This window comes from Lepidochelys kempii, chromosome 5 (assembly GCF_965140285.1).
Source record: "Lepidochelys kempii isolate rLepKem1 chromosome 5, rLepKem1.hap1, whole genome shotgun sequence".
Taxonomy (NCBI): Eukaryota; Metazoa; Chordata; order Testudines; family Cheloniidae; genus Lepidochelys; species Lepidochelys kempii.
Genome location: NC_136384.1, coordinates 12,706,502 through 12,729,363, shown reverse-complemented (window position 1 = coordinate 12,729,363; position 22,862 = coordinate 12,706,502). Strand labels below are relative to the sequence as shown.

Genomic DNA, 22,862 nt, shown 5'->3' with positions numbered 1-22,862 from the left:
GTGATGGCTTTGTGAAGCAGGATTGGGAATTGGTTACACGCATAAGGGGCAGGCCGGAAAAAAGGCACAGAGACAGTTCCGTTGCTAAGTAAATTCCCCATCACTCTCTCACATTCATTCTTTCTTTTATGCAAACTTTCCATACAGAATGCCTTAGGTTATCACTGTGACAAAGGTCTGCTCTCTTCCCTGGTCAGCTGGATTGTGGCAGGAAATGTGACCCCTTCCTTCATCGAGGGCAGTGCGAATTCCACACAGGTGGGCAGTTACATTACTCTAAAGTGCTCTGTTTTTCCCATGACATCTGTTTGAACTGTCGTCTTCTACTCTTGCCATTCCTTTTTTTTTTTTTTTTCTTATTGCAAAAGGTCTCTTGGGATGAAATAAAATTCTAATTTAGTCTGAGAGGGCACTGCAGGCTTATCAGACTGGAGATGTCACAGGCCTTTGGCACTGACATTTTTTGGCATGAGGGAGCTGGCAATTTAAATCCTAAATCTATATCCAAGAACTCATTTAATGTGACTGTCAGTACATACATAATGTGTACCTTCCCCAGATAATCCCTTGAAGGCTTCAGCGTGAGAGACTGGGCTGCCATGTTTGACAAATGTTCTAAAAACTGATCACCCTCCTCTCTGTTTACAACATGTCACAAGTCCCTAAGTGGAGACTTGTTGCACGTGTTGTGTGGGAGAGGAGTTCTGACGATAAAATATGTGGGTTGGTTATTTTATCTGGAATTCTCTAAATGGATAATGGTAGTTATGGATCTCACCCCTTTGTCAACTAAGATCCTTCTAGTTCTAATAGGTCAGCAGTGAAATTGAAGGTTTGGTTGCATATACATGGGGAATAGGGTATCTGTTCATAAAACTTCCTGGCTCCATGTGATGATGCTTTCAGAACTTCATAGTAAGGATCTATTAAAAATACTTAGAAAACAGAAGGATTTCTTCTGTAGTCAAGATTTTCTGTACACTGTATCTTACAGGTTTGGTTTTCATGGATGGTTCTGAATATGGAGTCCATATTTGAAGAAGATTCCCAACTTCGCAGAGTCGTGGAGGGTGAATTGATCATCAACGCTTTAACTCCTGATCAGGCTCTGAAGGCAAGAGAACAGTTACCCCTTCATACATAGAAAATTGAGTCTTCTCTTGAGCCATTCCTGGCAATTTTGCTTGCACAGACACCAGTGTATCTCTGTAAGACCTTATTTGCTTGGTTTACAGGGGAAAAAAAAAATGCTCTAAAGGATTTTCCATTCTCTTTTTTTCGTTTAACATTTTAAAACCAGCATGCCAAAGGCCTGATTTTTAATATGTTATTATTTTAATGTCTTTTTATAGTAAATCTTCCATCTGTATATAAAATACTTACATAGCATATTTACTATGGCATCTGAACACCTCTCAGTCTTCAGTGTATTTATCTCACAAAGGTGCTGTGAGGATAGGGCAGTGCTATTATCCTCCTGGTATAAATGGGGAAACTGAGGCATAAAGCAACTAAGTGATTTGCCCAAGCTGAGTCAGTGAATGTCTCTGGAGTCAGGAACTCATGTCTCTGGAGTTCCAGACTAGTGCCCTAACCACTGGACCATCCTTAGTCAACTTTTGCAGTGTAAATGTACACAATAATTTTGTTGTGAAATAGTGTTTACTGAGTGAGCCTTAAACCATTGGTCATAAATATTGAACTGGATAATAAAATAGCTTATTGCTAATATGAAACCAGTACAGGTGGTCTTACGTTGGAAGGGTTCAGGGTTTGGTGGACGCGCCTGTATCATTTTGCTTTGCCTTCATCTCCTCTATCTTTGGAAAAGCTGATACAATTTCTCTTTAGTGAAAAAGTTAGCTTTCCATTCTGTACTGCTCCACTACACTAGTTGTCCTTACATTTGCAAAACACTATTAAAAGTGCTCAGCACTTATTACATTCATTAGTACCCTATTGGGTTCTTGGGCCTCACAAAATATATATGGTCCGCTGTTGTCTACAGGATGGCAAGGGGATGTAAGCCCCCATATGGAAATGTCAAACTTGTTCGGTGGAGAAGGACAACTTACAATCTGAATTAAATTCTATGCCCCGATGTGGCCTTTGGTCCGCAGCAGTCCTTCTGCTGGTGCCAGCAGTACGTTTGCATGAAGATCGAAGGTATAATTTGGCCCTCCAACAGCAAATCAAGTGGACCGGATTGCGCCTATAGCTGAGAGTTGGGCACCTTGGCCTTAACATTACTGCAGAAGCACGACTGTTTCATGGGTTATTGCTATCTAATAGCCGTAGTTTATTCACAGTTCCCAAACCATCCTTGCTCTGTTAATCAAAATTAAAGATGTAGGAATAAAGTAGAACGAAGTCTATTGTAGGGAACTGCAATGGAAATGGGCCTCCTGGAACACTTGTTGAAAAGAGTTCTCCACTTCTTTTGCAGAAAGCCCAGGCCCAGCTGAAGCTGCCTATTGTACCTTCTCTCCAAAGACTAATGATCTACCGTTGGGCTCATCAGGCCCTTGTTACCCCTGCAGATCACCCCCTTCTGCCCCTCATCTGGCAAAAATTTTTCCTCCTTTACCTTCACCGACCTGGGCCGCAGTATGGGTAAGTTTGTTATTTGTTAAAGGTTCTAATATAATTAGTGGCCGGCGTTTGTGTTTACAGTATAAATGAGATTACTGAGTGCCTTGTACAACCCCTTTTCCATGGTGCCAAGAGCTCAGTTCAGAGCAGTATTTAGTGTTAGCCGTCTCCGTGAAGCAAAAACCAGTTTATGAGGCAGAGATGTTGATTTGGCATTAACAACGAGACTTTTGTTTTGAAGGTTACCTGTAGATGGCTGTATCGGAAGAAGATTTTTCCAGAGTCCAGCTCATGTTAACCTATTAAGTTCAATGAAGCAGCGTTTGATGGAGGTGGCAGACTTCCATCATGCAGCTAGTAAAGCGCTTAGAGTGGAGAGTGCTGCAGACGGCAGTGAAGGCTTGTCACAAAGGGGGAACTGCTCACCAGATTACCTGACTTCACCAGAACTGCATAAAGAACTTGTCAGGTAAAGAAAGCCAGTCCTGTTTCACAGCTAATTTCGCTATGGCAGTTACTGAGATCCTACTATTATCTAGTATGTACGAGACACATTCTTCTTCGAGTGATTGCTCGTGTCCATTCAACTTAGGTGTGTGTGCTTGCCACATGCACTGGTGCTGGAAGTTTTTCCCTCAGCAGTATCCATAGGGAACCAGCTCTGGTGCTCCCTGGAGTGGCATGCATATGCCGTAGCATATAGGGCACCTCCGGCCCCCTCCACCCTCAGTTCCTTCTTGCCGCCAGTGATGGTGCATGGAACTGGTGCTTCTTCAGCTAGAGCTGTTGCTTTCGTTTGTTCGAACTTATTTGCCTCCTGCAAATTTTATTGTATATAGTTTCCCTCTAGTTTAGTTCAACCTATTTGTTAAGTTAGAGGCTTAGTAGGTCCCTAAAGGGACTTCACTTCGGGATGGGGCATGCCCCAGTCCCCAGGCTTTAAACCCCACAATCACTGTAAAAGGCCAAGCCCATTAGCGATCCACAGAATAGTTGTTTACGGTTCTTGGGTAAAGGTCACATTAGTGATAAGTGCAGAATCTACAAGTCCTTCAAGGCCAGGTTGAAGAAGGAGTGTGACATTCACTTGAAGGCTCTCCTGATGGAGTCTGCCCTTACCCCAAAGCCGATTCAGCACCGAGCACCATGACCTCATTGCGCAGCGCTCCGCCGATACTGTCTATGAGCCGGCACTGGTCTCCTTCCGTGACTCCAGCCAAGAAGCTCAGGAAGACAGGGCGTGGAAGGTCTCCAGCTTCCCGTAAGGGAAAGGACAAGTCTGGGGTGGACCAAGGCCCTGTTTCGGGTGCCTCTTCAACTCCTTCGGGGTCCCGGGCCCCAACTCAGGTCGAGCAGTGTAGCCCAGCCCGCTCCGCGCCGGATACTCCAGATAGCAGTGGAGGTCCTAGTCAGCTCCAGGTGCCGTCCACACCAGAGGCCCTGCAAGCGGCACAAGAAATATGTCCCTCCCAGTGCCGCCCACACTAGCCCCTGCAGGGTCCTGGTCCTGGGGTAAACCCACGTTGGCACCACCATAGTCTCCACCTTTCTGGCAGTGCTCCCCATCGCGGGGGACATCCTGCCAACAGTCGCCCTCTCGCATCCGGCGTGCTTCTGCTTGTGATAGGCAGAAGCTTTGCAGCCCCATCTGGTCTCTGGACCTCGGACAAGGGCAGAGAGGCTCGAGGTGTGGCTCACAGGTAGCCGGACGCAGACCTCTGGAGGCACGCACCTCCTGGCAGGAGATTTGGAGTTGGCACCCAAAATCTCTGCGGCACCAGTACCGCTCCAGGGACAGGTCGAGGGACCAACGGTACCATTTTCCGGTCTGTAGCTGATCCTCCAGGGCAGCTTCACCGTGTTTGGCTTCATCTTCGCGACACCAGGCCCGCTCTGGTTCCCGGTCCTGCTCCACATCCCGGTACTACACGTTAAGCATGAGGCTTAGATCGCCAGCTTGGGGCTGTCGCAGATCCGCTGAGCACTGCTGGTTGCCAAACCCCGATCCAGACGCTCGTTGAGGTCAGCCAGATATAACTCTGGGAGGGGTGACCGGTACTGGTCGGGACAGAGCCACCAATCAACCCGGTCCTGGTCGCAGGGGGGTGACCACTCGGGCTCTCGCTCAGGTTTGGAGCAAGGTTCCCTAGCAGCAGGACAGGATAGACCTACTGGACTATTCCCCAGATCCTTCCTGCCCTCTGTTTGCCAACAGCCTTTCTTTCTTCCTTCCTCCCTGCATGGGTGTCTATAATATCGGACCGATGCGTCCTCGATACAGTGGCCCAGGGTTACACCCTTCAGTTAATTTCTACCCCGCCTTTCCCCCCGCATCCCCGTCCCACTTCAGGGACCCCTCTAATCCTTGAAAATTAACTCTCCAAAGCTCTTTCTTTCTGCTGTCCCATACTTCAGTCTAGGCTGACATGCCATGTTCCACACTGGAGAGTAACAAGGCCATTGAGCTGGGCTCTGGTGTAACCCACCAGTCAGTGTGTGTTACATGTCCCCATTTATGTTAAATGTGTAAAGGATATTAGTCTATTACATCTCCCAGTTACTGAGCCTGGTTCTTTAGCTCAAGTTGAAAAGCCTCATTCTTTTTAGCTCCAGAGGTTCCCATTTCAGTTATTAGTGTTGATCAGAATGGTGATCATCACGAGCTGCTGTGAATACACACTGTGTGTGTGTGTGTGTGTGTTCATGTGCCATTAAGGAAGAAAACACACACTCTGTAAACGTCTAACTTTTTTTTTTTCTCCTCCTCTCTCCCCTCTTTTTTCTCTTTTAGGCTTTTTAATGTGTTTGTTCTGTGGCTGGAGGAAGAGAGCTTTCAGAAAGGCGATGCATACATTCCGTCTTTACCGAAGCAATATGATGGGTACCGACTTGCTAAGATCATGCAAAACCAGCAGGTGAAACTGGGACTTCAGTATCACTGACAGTGCAGGGCTGGGTTGATTTGTGATCCAAAATTCAGCTCACTGGTTAACAGAGACACTTAGTAACTTCGTAAATTGTGGAGCACCCTGTGCCCTGGTAGTCTGCAGCACTGTCCATTCTGCAAGCTGTGGCTCTCCAGCACGAGTGGGCTTTTTCTTAGACTCCTGTATGCTGACCCAAACAGCCTCCCTCCATATGTGAGCCAGAGCTCATGCCCAGAGTTCTTGCATGCTACAACAAGAACATAGCTCTTATTCTGCACGTAATTGTGCTTTTTCAGATGGCTCTGGGAACAGTCCAGAACTGGATTTTAGATAGCAAATAAAACAGTTGAGGCTCAGACCTGCTCTCACTGAAATGTTATGTATTATTTCCTGATCAAGCAAAAATGAGCCAGAGGGAAGCTTGCATTATTCTGTTCACTGTATATACTGTGCATGTCAAACCTTGCATGGCACTATTAGTTGAGGCCTCTTTCATTAGGTGAACCCTTGAAAGTTACTCCTTGTGGCTGGAGCTGTGTTTTTCCCCCACTCATTTTGAGTATGGATAAACTCTAGGAAATACAGCCCTTTTTTTACCTGATTTCAATAACTTATGACCTTGATATTTAAGGAACTGCAGCTTCCTCTCCATTTCTTGCAAGCAGTTGTTTGAGTTGTGCTTGCCCCTACTGTCTTGGGGTTCAGTTTGAACTGGGCCTGGAATGAAGCCCTTTAGGCTCGGGGAACTCATTTATAGAAGTTCCTCCCGGAGACTATCTGTTAGATTCCTTCCATGATGGTCATGAGTGCCTGTCAGTGCTCTGTGTGTGTGTAGATGGGTTTATCTCTAGCTGCTGCTTGTCTTCAATTTTTCTCTTTTGGGAGCTCAGGTTTTCTGGGAAAGATTTTCTTTAAAATATTGGGCCTGGTTTCTACTCCATGATTGTACTGTCTCCCTGGTACTGTACATGGAGATGGGTGCACTGTATATTGTACTTTGTCAGCTGTGCAAAGTTCCCTATAATAATTTGAGCCTTCTCTCATGCCACAGGATTTGTGGATGGAATATGTCAATATTGAACGCATACAGCATGAATTTCAGGAAGCTCTACATCTTTGGCTTCAAGTCAAACTTGAATCCCATGCAACCCCTAGCACTTCATCAATGCAGACAGATTTCACTAACCCTTTGTCAGGTAAGCCACAAACACAACATTGTTCAAGCTATTGCAGAAGTAACGAGTGTACGTTTAGGACTGTTGTGGAAAAAAGCTCATTTTAGCATTAGGCTGCTTTGGGAACACAGTGGTGTTTGTCATAACTAGTGGGTTAATGCAGTTCATATATTCTTAATTGAAGTAATTTTGGCTTGCAATAGGATAACATTTTTGTAATGCAGTTAATGGCCAAGATTTTCAGAAATTAGGGGACTACTAAATCCTCATTTAGGCACCTAAATAAGTAGCCTGATTATTCAAAAGTCCTGAGCCACCCAGCAGCTCCTGTTGACTTCAGTTGAAAGTTACATGGATGTTGAGCACTTTTAGGCCACTTACTTAAATGCCTAATTTTGGATTTGGGGCCTAATGTTAGGCTCCTGACTCTTGAAAATCTTGGCTCCATGTGGCTATGCAGAAGTATATCTAAAGGCAAGAATTATCTAAGAAATATCTCAAGGCAAGTATTAATTCCAAGATTATGACCTCACATGTTCACAAACAGTTTGAATGTGGTTCCATCTAGTGTGCATCACTTTTATTGGGTAACTTGGGGAGACACTGTCAGTATTGCGATGTGCCTTTTTCTCTTTATCATTTTGCAAAATTCATGAATTTCTGTGTTTCCCGAAATGTGCCATTATAAGACTCTGTGTATAACTTTGCCAAACTTTAACAATTTGGGTTTAACATTTGATGTCTGCCTCTGGCTGAACTGGTTTGGGAAAATTTCAGCCAAAATATTTTCAGGTGCTTCTCAGAACAAGGCTATTGAAAAGTAAATTGTGTTCAAAAATTCTGGTGATCTTTCCTTAGAGAAGCTGAAGTACCCCCATGCTTTGGAGCAGGGATTTGAAATTTGGGAGGGGGTGGCCTTTGAATCAGGGATGTGCCTTTTGCTGTCCCCATGAAAATCCTCCGAAATTTGGCCAAATTATAAGCTTTTGAAAAATTGCAGTTTGCACATGCTCAGTAGAGTTTTGCTAGAGTTTTGCCGCTAAATTCCCTGAAGATTCTGTGACCGACCATGCTCCAGCCTGGGTCTGAAGGGATGAAGTTGGACTTTCCCTGCAGTGTAGTAGTTCTGGGCTGCTGTGGGCTGGGGCTGGGCACCACATCGCATCTGAGAGCAGGGAGCCTCCCTTTCCTGTGCTTTCACTGCTTCCCCTGGTGGAGCTAAGCAGCCTGGAGGAGGAAGCTCCCTGATTGGACTGCAGAGGGGACAAAAGCAGAAGAGGGGAGTGTATTGGGACAAGGGGGGGAAACACTTGAAACTGGACGTGGAGGGCGGGAGGGAAGGGAAACTGGGAGTTGGGGTGTGGGCAAGGCTGATGCTTGATGATGGATTTTTTTAAAAAATGTAGAAATTACACACACAAACTATGGTAAAAGAAAATATTAAGGTTGCAAAATCAAGCACCTAAACGTTAGGAGATATCAGAATTAAGGCTGTCTGTACAACCTTAACTTGGTCCACTTGTGCATATGCCTTATGATACAATCCTAATTACATACTCATATGCTGTTTATTACCCACAGGACCCCTGTCTCATTCAGTGCACATGATGGACCTTCTCTGGGAATGAATCAGGGTTTTGTAGTGAAGGAGGCTGTAGGACCCTTTTTTGTTGCAGAAGTTGGAAGATGTATAGTGAATGAAACGGGATTGAGGAAGAAATGGGATGATTGTCACAGTTCCTGAGTTGACTGCACCTCTTCCTCCTCTGTTGTCTGTTCAAAGGTGCCCCCTTAGGTCTCGGGCCTCTAGCCGTCACTTCTCTATTGGTGGTGACTTGCATCCCTTTCCCTCCAGACCTGGGATTTAGGTTTGCAGTCCCCTTGCAATTCACTGGGCTTATCTCAGTAGGTCTGACCCTAGGCCAGTGCCTGCCATCGTGCTCTCTCCTAGGAGCTACGACATTGTTAGTAGGGGCTGGCCAGCTTTCACAAACCATGGTATGTGTAGAACAAAAGCATTATAGAGAAAACATGTCACAAAACAATAAACAGTCTATGTACATGCTAGGCTTACCAAGTATCAACCCATCATCTGCACGGAGAGCCTATTAAGTGCCCTACATTCTTCAGCAGGGTTTTGCCCTCTTGTTTATAGTCTCATGTCCATTTGAGTATCAAAAGAAGGTCCCTGAGTCAATTCAGGCTGCCCCCTATACCAAAAGATGTTTCTGCTGGGCCTTTTGAACCAGTTTATGGAGTCCCTCCGGGGGTGAGACTTCTCTGCAGCAGTTGTTTACCTTTTGTAATTGTTACCCCCTTCTCCCCCCACTGATTTTTAGTTCCTGGAGAAAGCGCTGTACCTTCCCCCATGGACATAGAATACGCTGTCTAGCTCACGCAGATATGTATGACATTTATAGATACAATAGTCTGAATACCCCATTTGCCTATGGTGTCTGGCATATAGAATTGTAGGACTGGAAGGGACCTCAAGAGACTATCTAGTCCAGTCCCCTGCACTTGAATCATAGAATCATAGAATATCAGGGTTGGAAGGGACACCAGAAGGTCATCTAGTCCAACCCCCTGCTCAAAGCAGGACCAATTCCCAGTTAAATCATCCCAGCCAGGGCTTTGTCAAGCCTGACCTTAAAAACCTCTAAGGAAGGAGATTCTACCACCTCCCTAGGTAACGCATTCCAGTGTTTCACCACCCTCTTAGTGAAAAAGTTTTTCCTAATATCCAATCTAAACCTCCCCCACTGCAACTTGAGACCATTACTCCATTACTTGCGGCAGGACTAAGTATTATCTTCTAGACCATCCCTGGCAGGTGTATGTCTAACTTGCTCTTAAAAATCTCCAATGATAGAGATTCCACAACCTCCCTAGGCAATTTATTAACCACCCTGACAGTTAGGAAGTTTTTCCTAATGTCCTACCTAAACTGCATTTTCAGCCCATTGCTTCTTGTGCTATCCTCAGAGGTTAAGGAGAACAATTTTTCTCCCTCCTCCTTGCCACAACCTTGTATGTACTTGAAAACTGTTATCATGTCCCCTCTCAGTCTTCTCTCCTCCAGACTAAACAAACCCAATTCTTTCAGTCCATCCTAGGTCATGTTTTTCTAGACCTTTAATAATTTTTGTGCTCTTTTCTGGACTTTCTAGTTTGTCCACATCTTTCCTGAAAAGTGGTAACCAGAAGTGGACAGGTGAGGCCTAATCAGTGTGGAGTAGAGTGGAAGAATTACTTCTCGCATCTTGCTTACAACACTCCTGCTAATATATCCCAGAATGATGGGGTTGTATTTTTTTGTTTTTGTTTTGCAACAGTGCTACACTATTGACTCATATTTAGCTTGTGCTCCACCATGATCCCCAGACCCTTTCTTCAGTACTCCGTCCTAGGCAGTCATTTCCCATTTTGTATGTGTGCAACTGATTGTTCCTTTCTAAGTGGAGTACTTTGCATTTGTCTTTATTGAATTTCATCCTATTTACTTCAGACCATTTCTCCAATTTGTCCAGATCATTTTGAATTTTAATCCTATCCTCCAAAGCAATTGTAACCATTCCCAGCTTGGTATCATCTACAAACTCTGCAAGTGTACTCTCTCTGCCGTTATCTAAATGATTTAATGAAGATATTGAACGGAACTGGACCGAGAACTGATCCCTGCAGGACCCCACTTGATATGCCCTTCCATCTTGACTGTGAACCACTGATGATTACTCTCTGGGAATGGTTTTCCAGCCAGTTATGCACCCACCTTATAGGAGCTCCATCTAGGTTGTATTTCCATAGCTTGTTTATGAGATGGTCATGTGAGACAGTATCAAAAGCCTTACTAAAGTCAAGATATACCACATCTACAGTTTCCTCCCATCGACAAGGCTTGTTACCCTATTAAAGAAAGCTGTTAGGTTGGTTTGACATGATTTGTTCTTGAAAATCCATTCTGATGGTTACTTATCACCTTATTATCTTCTAGGTGTTCGCAGTTTGCTTAATTATTTGCTTCTTTATCTCTCCGGGTACGGACGTTAAGTTGACTGGTCTGTAATTCCCCAGTGTAAATCTATGGTTCTATGTGCACGACACGTTAGTATACTAGTCTTTGAAGTGTCCCTACTCCCAAAGTAGGTCTCGCGTCTATCACAATGGGCTCATGGTAAAGGTGGTTGAATGTCTTCCCTGGATAGCTGGATTCTATCCCTGCCTCTGCCAAGAGCTCCTGTGTGATGCTAGTCAGGTCACTTAAATCAGACTTCTTGCAGATAGCCAATAATTGTGTGTCTTTGTTTTTTGGGTGTCTTACTTGAGACCCTGGGGTCTGATTTGCACAAGTGCTGAGCAATCTGAGCTGAACCTGAAGCCAAAGGGAGCTGTGCTCTGAAAGTGTCAAGTGCTATATATTGATAAGTACTCTGAAAAATCAGATCACGGGTATCTCAAATTGGGCACGCAAAATTAGTGGATACTTTTGATCTTAATCTCTCTACCTCAGTTCCCTTTTTGTAAAATGGGGATAAAAATACCCCCTCATCTCAGTGCTGTCACAATAAAGACATTAATGTTTGTCAAGCACTCCTATACTGTAGTGATGAGCATCATAGAAAAGCCCTAAAGGAAACCAATCTATTTCCAGAGCAGGGTTTGAATAGTGTGCAGTAAAAAAGGACTGAAGCCCCACACTGAACAATGAGGGGAAAAAGAATATTTAATTGAGCATCATCTGTTTTGTGCAATGAATGAGGCAGAGGTCTTGGGGAGAAAATAGCATGTGATCATATAATTAAAGACTATATCATAATGCATACACATAATGCACACAAGGAGGTTGAGTTATTAGTTAATAAAAAGAAGTGAGAGTTAGAGTGGTTAAAGCAGATAAGATACATTAACAGGTGAGTCCAAGCTTGTAAGCCCAAAATGATAGGAGAGATGTAGTAATTTGCTAGGTTTCCAAAAGTCTTTTCAGGGTCACCCAGGGTAAATCTGGATATCTCTGTCAACTCATTCAATATTCCATCCTGCTAGAATCCAGAACAGATCAGAGGTTCAGAATCATTTCCCGGGATCTGTTCTCATAGCTGTTTTCCCCTGAAAACAATCTGACCAGCGTCTCCATCACAGCATGGGCTTTTTCCTTGTTGACTAAATGCAGACTGGGTCTGTGGATTTCCCATTGCTGAACACAGTGACCCATACTTTGACGTTAGCATGCTTCTTCATTTACAGTTCCAAGGCTCCAATCCTGTTTGATGGGCAATCCAGTTAGAGATATACACAATGCATTTAGTTACAGCAGTCCAAGCAATCTTTCGTTAGTTTTCATGACATTTACACATCAAACATCTCCTCATCTTGGTATTAATACGTACTTTTGATCTAGGGTTAACTAAGTACAATGATATACATAAAGTAAGGCAATAGCAACCAACAGTTAAATTTGGTGTAAATGGAATTACTGGGGTATATGCCATATAAATGTAATATGATAACTTCCCCCTTAGTTCTGTTCTAACAAGTGAATTGTCCTGTGCCTACTAGCTCACTTAACATTTCTTTGCTATTCACACGCAGATGAATTGGCCCACAGCTTTGATTTGAGCTGGTCTGTCAGCGTCACAACCAGTAATAATCAAATTATTTGTATGGTCAGATTATAACCTAAATGTTTTTCTTTAAGAGTGACAAGAATTGCCCCTCCTTTCCTTTCTAGCCAAGGAGAGAATAATGAGTAATTTGAAGAAGTATGATGCACCCAAACCCCCTCTTCCCCTACAACCAGTGAAACCTCCTGTGCCTGTTATTTCCTCTGCCAGTCTAGTAAGTCAGAAAGAAGCAACACAGCTTGTGCGCATGGACCTTAACAACTTGCAGCAACATGCCAAGTAAGATTTAGCTATGTTTTGTCTGCTTTGCTGGTATGTTCAGATGACTTCGGAAGCAGCCTTCATGTCTGCATTGTTAGCATGATTAGAAATAACAGAACCTGATTCACTATTACTGACCTATTTTGTGTTTTTCTTGTAGGTTGCATGATTATTTAATTGATATAACAAATTTAGGACCAGAACTAACTACTAGGATTTATTCTGTTCCATGGAAAAGAGTGGAACAGTCACCTCATTCTAATTAAGACATAACCTATTCCTACTCTAGATTGTTATAGTCAGTAATTAGTTAACTAATCCTTTTACATAAGTCATCCTACTGTGGCCATTTCTTGCAATGGAGCCGGCAAGAGGAAAATCTGATCTCAAGTTCTGGTAACTTCATACATTGTTTTTGGTGACAGAATAATCTGTACATTCTTATAGCAAAATGCAGCTGAAGAAGAACGTAGCGTTTTAAAAAAACTGATAAATGAATAGTTTAAAAAATGTTACCCTTTTTAGCCATTCAGAAACAATCTTGACTTGATCACATTTGTAATGTGCAAGCAGAATAAATAAATGTACTTATTGCATTAATAGAGTGAGTTTCACAAAGCTGAAAACAATTGAGCCAAATCAGCTGAGAGGAATAATTTAATCAGAAAAATGTGAATGGTAATTGGGAAATCATTTAAGAACACTTCAATAGATGACCAAAAAGGCACAATCTTACAACTGAGAAAGGAGGCCATATTGGGTAAAGAAAAACCCAAAAACAAAAAACCTGGTTTAAAGGGGAAGTGAAGGTAAATATAAAATTAAAAAAAAAATAAGAGAAGAAATGGGAGGTTGATAATAATATAAAGTTAGTAATTGTAGACAATTGATAGGGGAAGCAAAAGACTACAAAGAGAACTGACAAACAACCACAAAAAGAATTCTATGGCTAGCAGAGTTAAGTTCAATAAGAAGGAATTTTTTAAATTTATTAGGAACAAAGAATCCTGGCAATGGTATTGGTCCATTAATAGATGGAAATAGTAGAATTATCCATAATAATGAAAAAAAGGCAAAAGTGTTCACTAAATATTCCTATTCTGTATTTGGGGAAAAAACAGATGCAGTCTGATCATAGGGTGATAACACTCGTTCATTCCACTAGTATCCCTTGAGGATGTTAAACAGAAGCTACTGAAGTTAGACATTTGTAAATCAGTAGGTCTAGATAATTTTCATCCAATAATTTTAAGGGAACTGGCTGGACCTTTATGTTGATTTTCAATAAGTCTTAAAGCAGTGGGGAAGTTCCAGAAGACCGGAAGAAAGCTGATGTGACCATTTTTAAAAAAAGATAAACATGATGGCTAGGGTAATTATAGTCCTGTCAATCTGACATCGATCCTGGGCAGGACAATGGAGCAGCTGATATGGGACTTTATTAATCAAGAACAAAATTGCTAATCAATGTGGGTTTATGGAAAATAGATCCTGTCTAACTTGATATCTGTTTTTTTGTTTTGTTTTGTTTTTTTTATGAGATTACAAGGTTAGTTGATTAGGACAACCATGTTGATGTAATATAGACTTCTCTAAGGCATTTGACTTAGTACTACATGACATTTTGATTAAAAAAAATTAGAATGATATAAAATTAGAAGGCACACACTAAATGGATTAAAAGCTGTCTGATAGGTCTCAAAATGTAATTCTAAATGGGGAATCATCCTCAAGCAGATGTTGTTCTAGTGGGGTCCCAAAGGGATTGGTTCTTGGCTCTACGCTATTTAATATTTTTATCAATGACCTGGAAGAAAGTATAAAATCGTCACTGATAAAGTTTGCAGAGGGCACAAAAATTGGGGGATTGGTAAATACTGAAGACAAGTCACTGATACAGAGCTATTTGGGTCACTTGGTTAAGTTGGCGCAGACAAACACTATGTGTTCTAGTAGGGCTAAATGTAAATGTGCTCATTTGGGAACAAAGAATGTAGGCCATATTTGCAGGAAAGTGGGACTCTATCCTGGAAAGCAGTGACTCTGGAAAAAATTTGAGTATCATGGTGGATAATTGGCTGAGCATGAGCTCCCAGTGGGACACTGTGGCCAATAGACCTAATGCAATCCTGAGATGCATAAAGAGGGGAATCTCGAATAGGAGTAGAGAGGTTATTTTACCTTTGTTTTTGGCACTGGTGTGTTGGATGCCAGAATATGGTGTCCTGTTCTAGAGCCTATAATCCAGGAAGGATGTTGATAAATTGGAGGGGATTCAGAGAAGAGCCATGAGAATGATTAAAGGATTAGAAAACCTGCCATAGTGGTAGACTCAAAGAACTTGATCTATTTAACTTAACAAAGAGAAAATTTAAAGGTGATTTGATTAGTCTATAAGTATCTACATAGGGAATAAATATTTAATAATGGGCTCTTCAATCTAGCAGAAAAAGGTATCATGTTTTCCCAACGGCTGGAAGTTGGAGCTAGACAAATTCAGACTGGGAATGAGATTTTTAAGTGAGAGTAAATAACCATTGGAACAATTTACCAAAGCCATGGTGGATTCTCCCTCACCGACCATTTTAAAATTGAGATTAGATGTTTTTCAAAAAGATCTCCTATAGGAATTACTTGGGGGAAGTTCTATGGCCTGGGTTATGCAGGAAATCAGGCTAGATGATCACAATGGTCGCTTCTGTCATTGGAGTCTCTAAATCCTTTTAAAGAGTTGGCATGATCATGGAGAAGAGATATATCAAACTGCTTGAGATACAGAACAAATCCTCAAAAAAACATTTTTTTTTTCAGCAGTAACTCTGTGTGCTTCACTGTGTTAACTGAACCATCCAGCCCTTTTATTTAAAGACTATTTATACCTAGTTACAATATGTGGCCTAATTAATTTCCTGCTTGGTTGTCCCAGAATCTTTTTTTAGGTGCTATATTTGAGTAGTTTATGATCCTCCTGGTGAAGTTACTTCCCCGTTGTTATGAATTGCTGCTTGTGAAATGTACGTCTGTTTTTATTTATTCTGTTTTTCATTTAGTAAACTTCTATACTGCCTGAAGTTTGGATTATATTCTATCTAGAACTATAGTTAACTACCTTTTTCCTTGTAAAACCCGTAATCTTACAGTCATGGTATCTCTTGCTATTAAAGTTTCCAATGCCCAGCTCTGTGCTAAAGGTTTTGCTAACTTCTTGTCTATATTTTGCAGAACTGCGGCTCGCCGGGAGACCCAGCAGGTTGCTCTTGACGGTGAAATATTGGACACGATCCCCAAACTCTATATCAACAGGGAAGAACAGATTACCCTTGAGTTAAAGTGTCCGGGTACTTCAAATAAAAGCTGTCAGGGAGCAGCTCTTGTGACAGTCCAGGTTAGAAATCTAATTTCACATCCTCTAGCTCGGCGGTCCCCAAACTTTTGAGGATTGTGCCCCCCGGAGCCAGTGGTGCCGCAGCTTGGGGCAGAGGGATGAGGACAGGGGCAAGGGGGCTGAGGTTGGGGCCTCAACTGGGGGTGAGTCTAGGGTTGGGGGCGGGGCTGAGGCTGGGGGCAGAGCTGCAGCTGGTCTGTGGTCTGTGCCTGCAGCCGGGGCGGAGCCGCTCCGGCCTTGGCCCTGGGCTGGGAGTGGAGCTGCGGCCAGCAGCAAGGCTGGGAGCAGGTGTTGGGCCAACAATGGAGCCATGCCGAGGCTGGGGATGGGACCGGGCGCGGAGCCGGGGACGTGGCTGGGGACGGCACCAGAGCAGAGCTGGGGGCAGGGAGGTCCCTGTCACGCCTCTGTGGACGTTCCTCCACACCCCTGTAGTGGGGCACTGCCCACACTTTGGGGACCTCTGCTCTTGCTCCGTGTTTTTGGATCGTTGAATTGGTATACTGAAAGCACCCAGTTAAGAGTTCTTGTACTTGGGGCAGTGCAGATATGCACTGTTGTACAGTTGCTACATTTCACTCTAGAGGTGGTTGCATTTCCTCAACTAAAGAAATGGTCCCTTTGTACAGTTTGTATTTAATCTTGTTAAATGATTTTGCTGAAAGACACTAGGCAAATATGTTTGTTGATGGGAATAACGGAACCAAAATGGGATGTTTATAGACAACCTCGCTGGTTGTGTAAACTGAGTTTTAGTCTATTCTAATTGTTTAGATTTTATCCATTTGGTTATATATATTTAAAAATACTAAATAGAAGAGCATAAATTATGTTACTACGCAATCGTTAACTATGAAAATTACCAACATGTGTGTGCTTAAGCAGTACGTTCCACAGAATCAAGACGTGCTCTAGGCCCAAAATCAGGAAAATCCTCTCTCTTCAGGACCTTGCTGCTGGGTTCCAGTTTCTTTTTACTTTTGTTGTGACAGGAGGGAGAATTTTAGAAAAACTTGTCTTGTAAAGGTTCTTAAATTTTAAGTAATTGGCTCTATCTCCCTTAGTTTGCAGGGAAGCATAAAAATGAAGCAATAAGTCAGCAGCTTCACGCTCTGCGTAAAGAAGTAAAACTACTACAAGCAGAAGCCACAAAGCCGCCTTTTCTGAGTATTGTGGAAGCAGCTGTACATGTGGAAAACTTTATAACGTAAGTAACACAGTTACTGCTATATACAGTAGTGTTTTACAATGAGAATTTGTCTTCCTGTACAGCCAAGTGAAAAGGCAAAACCTATTTTCATGCTTTTGTAATGCCCACCAGTCTGAGTCATAGCAGGATTTGAACCCTCAGGTTTACTGGTTCATAACACAGACCTCTACCACATGAACAAAAGGCTTGACTCTGTCTTTTGGCAGCAGTAGTAGGCTCTTCTTATCCAGCCTATCTTATCTCATAGTGTTTTGCATGTTACACTTTCATTTTTTATACTCTGCACTAGTATAACCATTGCTTTTTAACTCATTTGCAAAAGCAAATGACAGCACTTCCTTTGTGCAATGGCATGGTGTACTAAATATCAGGCCACAGCAAAATTTTACAGCATTTAGATTGGCCATGAACTAAAAATAGGTGTTTATAATGTCAGTGTTTATGGACTCTCCCCAATGCAATCAACAGTGCTTTGATAGTCAGAGCTATGATTCAGAGCTGTCACACCAGCTTTCCAAAATGTTTGTGGGCATAATGTAATGGAAGAGGGCTTTGTAATTCAATCTGCTGTTGACTGAATTAATGTCCAACCTAAACCTCCCTTCTTGCAATTTAAGCCCATTGCTTCTTGTCCTACCCTCAGAGGTTAAGAAAAAAAATTTTTTCTTCCTCCTCCTTGTAACAACCTTTTACATACTTGAAAATTATTATCATGTCTCCCCTCGACTTACCTCCGTAGCGATTGATCCAGCGTGGGTCGATTTATCGTGTCTAGTGAAGACATGATAAATCAACCACCGAGCGCTCTCCAATCGACTCAGTACTCCACCGGAGTGAGAAGCACAGGCGGAGTTGATGGGGGAGTGTCAGCAGTCGACCTACCGCAGGGCGGTAAGTAGCTCTAAGTACGTCAACTTCAGCTTTGCTATTTTTGTAGCAGAAGTTGCATAACTTAGACCGACTTAGCTCTTGCCGCCCCACCTACCCCGTGTACACTAGGCCTCAGTCTTCTCTTTTACAGACTAAACAAACCCAGTTTTTTCAATCTTCCCTCATAGGTCATGTTTCTAGACTTTGAATCATTTTTGTTGCTCTTCTCTGGACTCTCTTCAATTTGTCCACATCCTTCCTGAAATGTGATGCCCAGAACTGGCCATAATACTCCAGCTGAGGCCTAATCAGTGCGGAGTAGAGCAGAAGAATTACTTCTCGTATTTTGCTTACACCACTCCTGCTAATACACCCCAGAATGATGTTTGCTTTTTTTGCAACAGCATTACACTGTTGGCTCATATTTAGCTTGTGGTCCACTATGACCCCCAGATTCCTTTCCACAGTACTCCTTCCTAGACAGTCATTTCCCATTTTGTATATGTGCATTACACACATTTTGTATTATACTTTTCTCTGCTAGATTGAGCCTATTATCAAATATATTCCCCATATAAGTACTTACAGACTGTGATGAAATCACCCCTTACACTTCTCTTTGTTAAGCTAAATAGATTGAGCTCCTTGCATCTATCGCTTTAAGGCATATTTTCTAATCCTGTGGCTCTTCTCTGAACCCTTTTCAATTTACCAACATCCTTCTTGAATTGTGGACACCAGAACTGGCTGGAGCATTAGAGTGGAGCATTAGAGTACAGTATTCTCTCTATATTTTATGCTGGTTCTTAAAGGCTAACGAGTAAAATGCAGTAAAATCTTTTGAAAATAAAGTGACTTTGTCTGACTCTGATTACAAAGGTCAAGATCTAAGGTGCTGCTTGTACATACTGGAGCCATTTTTCAGGGCAGAACCACTCTTAAAAAATCCCACCAAACCCAAAAGTCCGCCTCATAGATACCAGCCGTAGTAATGTGGTTTTTGTTATGGGTGATAATTTGTGTACAGACTAGCAGTTTTATATGCATTCTTCTGCAGAGCCTTAATAAATATCTACAAGGTGCGGCCTACGTCTACAATTCAGAAAGTTGGAATTAGCTTGTTCTTTGCAGTAATAGATTTTGTGTGTGATGAAACTCAACGCCATCCACCCACAAGGCAGTTCTTTACCTCCTGCATCGAGATCCTAGGCCAAGTAAGTTTATTCTGTATACGCTCTAATTCTGCATGCCTCACAATTTTTTGATGCGAACTGCCTGCTAATATCTAAGGTCTAAAAGAAATCCACAGAAATCTGGGAATTCATAGCTAAGTATGTCACTCATTCTCCTACCACCACATTGCACAATACCTCAGTTGTGTCACACATAAGCAGCATGAAGATTGTTGTTCTGAGATGCCTTTTATAGCTACTGCAGGCTCAATGTGAGAAGAAAACGATAGAGTTTAGTTGTTAAGAAGTCTGGATCTTCAGTTTGCCCTTTGGATCCCAGGTAGCTGCACTGCTTACAAGGGCATTTTAGCATTTTGGTTCATTGATTGACTATTTCGTTGCTTCCGTGGACCTGGCCGGTCACCCAGGCCTTTGTCACCTTCAGATTAAACTGTTACAGTATGGTTGATGTAGAGCACCAATCAGAAGATACTGCTGGTGCAAAACATAATTCCTACTGCTTGGTAGTGTTGACTATAGGGAGCATATTACACCAGTGCTCCAGAGAAGCCATTAGCAATTCATGGTGTTTATGTTGATTTATTAAACCCCGTATAGTTTGGGTTCTCAGTACCACTTTCCCTATGTGCCACTGCAGCATTTGAGATCAGCTGAAGAGTTCTTGTTTACTGCCCCTGCATTTCAAATGTATAGCAACAGGAGGAAGAGCTCTTGAATCAGGAATTCACTTCCTCTTGTTGGCCCATCGGAGCCAGAATTTTTGACTTCTAGGACCGTGGTGTAAGACTTTTCTGGACACTTGGGCTTTTGCTAAAGGCAGTGCTGGAACATATTTATTTTACAAATGGATTTTGGAGGTGTTTCTGTTATGTTTGTTTATTTGTATTACCTAGCTGCCCAGATCATGGACCAGTGGCTCGGTCCTGGGCAGACACAGAACAAAAATGTCAGTCCCAGCCCCAAAGAGCTTACAATCGCAGTTCAGTTTGTATTGCGTTTTAAGAATAATTTTTATGTGTGTCCAGAGACAGATCTGATGGGATGTATTTAAAATGACATGCATTGGATTATCTGTTTTTCAGAGAATCCTAATCCAACTGAATTCTCCCCCACCCCCACCCCCCCAAAAAAAAAAAAAAAAAGCCTGCTGTAAAGAATGAAACTACATTCTCCAGGAATTTCTTTAATAATTCTGTCTCTGTTTTAAGGTATTTATCAGCGGGACCAAATCTGAATGCAAATTAGTCCTCCAAACCATCCTGCAGAATCGAAGACTCTGTAATTTGCTCTCTCCCTTCTTCACTCCAGTTGCCTCGCCTGATGAATTTGTAAATTTGTATGAAAAAGTTGTCGCGTTTCTGAGTGATGACAACAGTGATGTTGTTTTCACGTTGCTGACGAAGGTAACATGCTCTTGAATGCCCGCAATATAGTGTTATATGGGTTGCATCTCAGGACTGTTTTCCAAAAGAATCTGAATTCAGACTAACAGAGAAATAAATACATACCTGATTTTTTAAAAAGTAGCAGTGATAAATTATTCGTTAGGAGTATATTGCTAGTATAGCACAGCTCTTGTTGTGGCTAAGTTGAAGCGGGGCTGGAGGTGAAGGCTATATAAGAGACGAAAAAGAGATCATTTCCCATCATGGGCAGCAGCAGTACATGCTTTCCAGTGCTTCCCTTTCAGCATGGTTTACTTCTGAGCTGGGGTCTCCTTGGCTCAGTCCGTCCTTGGTGCCTCTGAAGAGGCAACCACAAGGGAGCCAATCAGTCCCATTGTGATGGCAGTGTTGGAGACACGGACACATGTCCACTGGGAACCTGACTGAATGCCCCAACACACTTCCCGGAGGCAGCCAAGCAACCATCGGGTAATGATTATGTTCAGTCACTGTTGACCTAGGTTGGATTTGAACAGAGAACCTACAGGTTAGACAGCTGCTATCCCTGTTTTCAAACTTACGAGCCATGCAGCCATCCCTTCTTTCCTGGCCTTTCTTGAAACAAAAATATCCTTTTTCTGTCCCAGCAAGTCCTTTATTCTTAAAATTTAGCTCTTCAGTTAACTCTGTTTTTAACATAGAGCTTTCTTGAACAAACACTGCCTCTCTCTTCTGTTTTAGTTTGACCTCCCACAATGGCTAAACCTCACTAAGCCTTCTCTGTCTGAACGTACCCGGCTTCTGGAGTCCATTCACATGGCGCTCAGCGCATGTGGCCTTGAGCCTGAAGAAGACATTTTGATGCCATTTAATATTTTCTGCAAGCACTGGACATATCTCCTTCAGTACCAGTTCCCTGACCATTACAGTGACTTTCTAAGACTGCTCATGCAAAGTGAGTATCTGGGTCAACCAGGGCAAGCCTCAGATTAATTTTAAAGTAACTAGTACATTGAACTGTACTAGACTGCTTCAGTATTTATACTTCTAAAATTTGGACTGGGGGATGGAGAGGGATTGCAATACAGTTAAACCACTGCAAATACAGTATGATTTAAAAATTGCCACAGTTTAGTAACTACAGATTTGTGTGTATATTTTCTGCTAGTTGTATGTTACTGTGTTAAAAAGCTACATTTTCCTTCATATTAAAATTCACAGATCTGGGGTGATAGATTTTCAGCCTGCATTGCTGTAGGGAGGTAGAGCACAGGTTTCTCTCACTGGCAAAGCTGGAGTGTCTCATATCAATGAGCCGTTTTGCCATCAGTTATGTTACAACATGTTTTTGAGACACTTTTGACTGGCCTTGCGGTTAAAACACTGGAATTCTGGAACCTGGATTTGATTCTCAGCTCTGCCACACATGTCCAGTGTGACTGGGGAAATTCCTTAATCTTGCTATTCCTCAATTCCCCCATCTGTAAAATGGGGTGACAATACTCTTTTTCTTTCACCCATTGTCTTGTTTGTTAGGCTCCAAACTTTTGGAGGCATTATCTGTGTCATGCTATGTCTGCATAGTGCTCCTACTGCAGTGAGGCCTTGATCTTACTTGGGGCCCTGTAAGCTGTAATAAAAATAACACTAAATCTGAACATTAAAATATCCACATCTGGGGATTAGCTTTAATATCCCAAGATTCAAGCCACTATCTCTCTCATAATTTTGTCATTGGCTATACTTGTTGATCTAATGGCAGGCTCCTATGCTTAATATTAAGTTTTTAAGGCCCAGCTTGACAAAGCCTTGGCTGGGATGATTTAATTGGTGTTGGTCCTGCTTTGAGCAGGGGGTTGGACTGGATGACCTCCTGAGGTCCCTTCCAACCCTGATATTCTGTAATTCTGTGAAAGAGGAATTAAAGTTATCATTGTGATTTTAATGTATTTTTCCTAAATAAAAAACACAACTCCCATTCTCTTTGTCCTAAGGTTCTGCAGAGCAGCTCCTTAGCCCTGAGTGTTGGAAGGCATTGCTTAAAACTTTGGGCTGCTGTACCTCAGAAACTGAACGAAGGAGCAAGGGTGACTCTGCTAAAAGTCCAGTACTGCGAAGCTCTGCAAAAATCCTTTTGTCTGTAGAACAGGTGGGAAGATTTCTGGCTGATCTCTGAAGTTTACTGTAATTCTCAGCTGCAATCAGTATCCACCATTGAACAACAACATAGCGCTGTAACACTT

General features: G+C 42.5%; 1 protein-coding gene across 6 annotated transcripts in view; it reads left to right on the top strand.

Moving 5' to 3' along the window:
• EPG5 (ectopic P-granules 5 autophagy tethering factor) overlaps positions 1-22,862 on the top strand; it is an 84,728-nt gene that overhangs the window by 38,689 nt on the left and 23,177 nt on the right. For 5 of the 6 annotated variants that reach the window (XM_073343447.2, XM_073343445.2, XM_073343450.2 and 2 more), the window contains 13 exons: positions 148-258; positions 995-1,114; positions 2,447-2,613; positions 2,834-3,061; positions 5,384-5,507; positions 6,571-6,715; positions 12,423-12,594; positions 15,799-15,961; positions 17,026-17,168; positions 19,099-19,255; positions 20,443-20,637; positions 21,361-21,574; positions 22,614-22,768. In XM_073343447.2, the coding sequence (XP_073199548.2) occupies positions 148-258; positions 995-1,114; positions 2,447-2,613; positions 2,834-3,061; positions 5,384-5,507; positions 6,571-6,715; positions 12,423-12,594; positions 15,799-15,961; positions 17,026-17,168; positions 19,099-19,255; positions 20,443-20,637; positions 21,361-21,574; positions 22,614-22,768 (2,094 nt within the window). The remainder of the gene's footprint in view (positions 1-147; positions 259-994; positions 1,115-2,446; positions 2,614-2,833; positions 3,062-5,383; positions 5,508-6,570; positions 6,716-12,422; positions 12,595-15,798; positions 15,962-17,025; positions 17,169-19,098; positions 19,256-20,442; positions 20,638-21,360; positions 21,575-22,613; positions 22,769-22,862) is intronic. The other variant, XM_073343446.2, reaches the window with a different exon arrangement.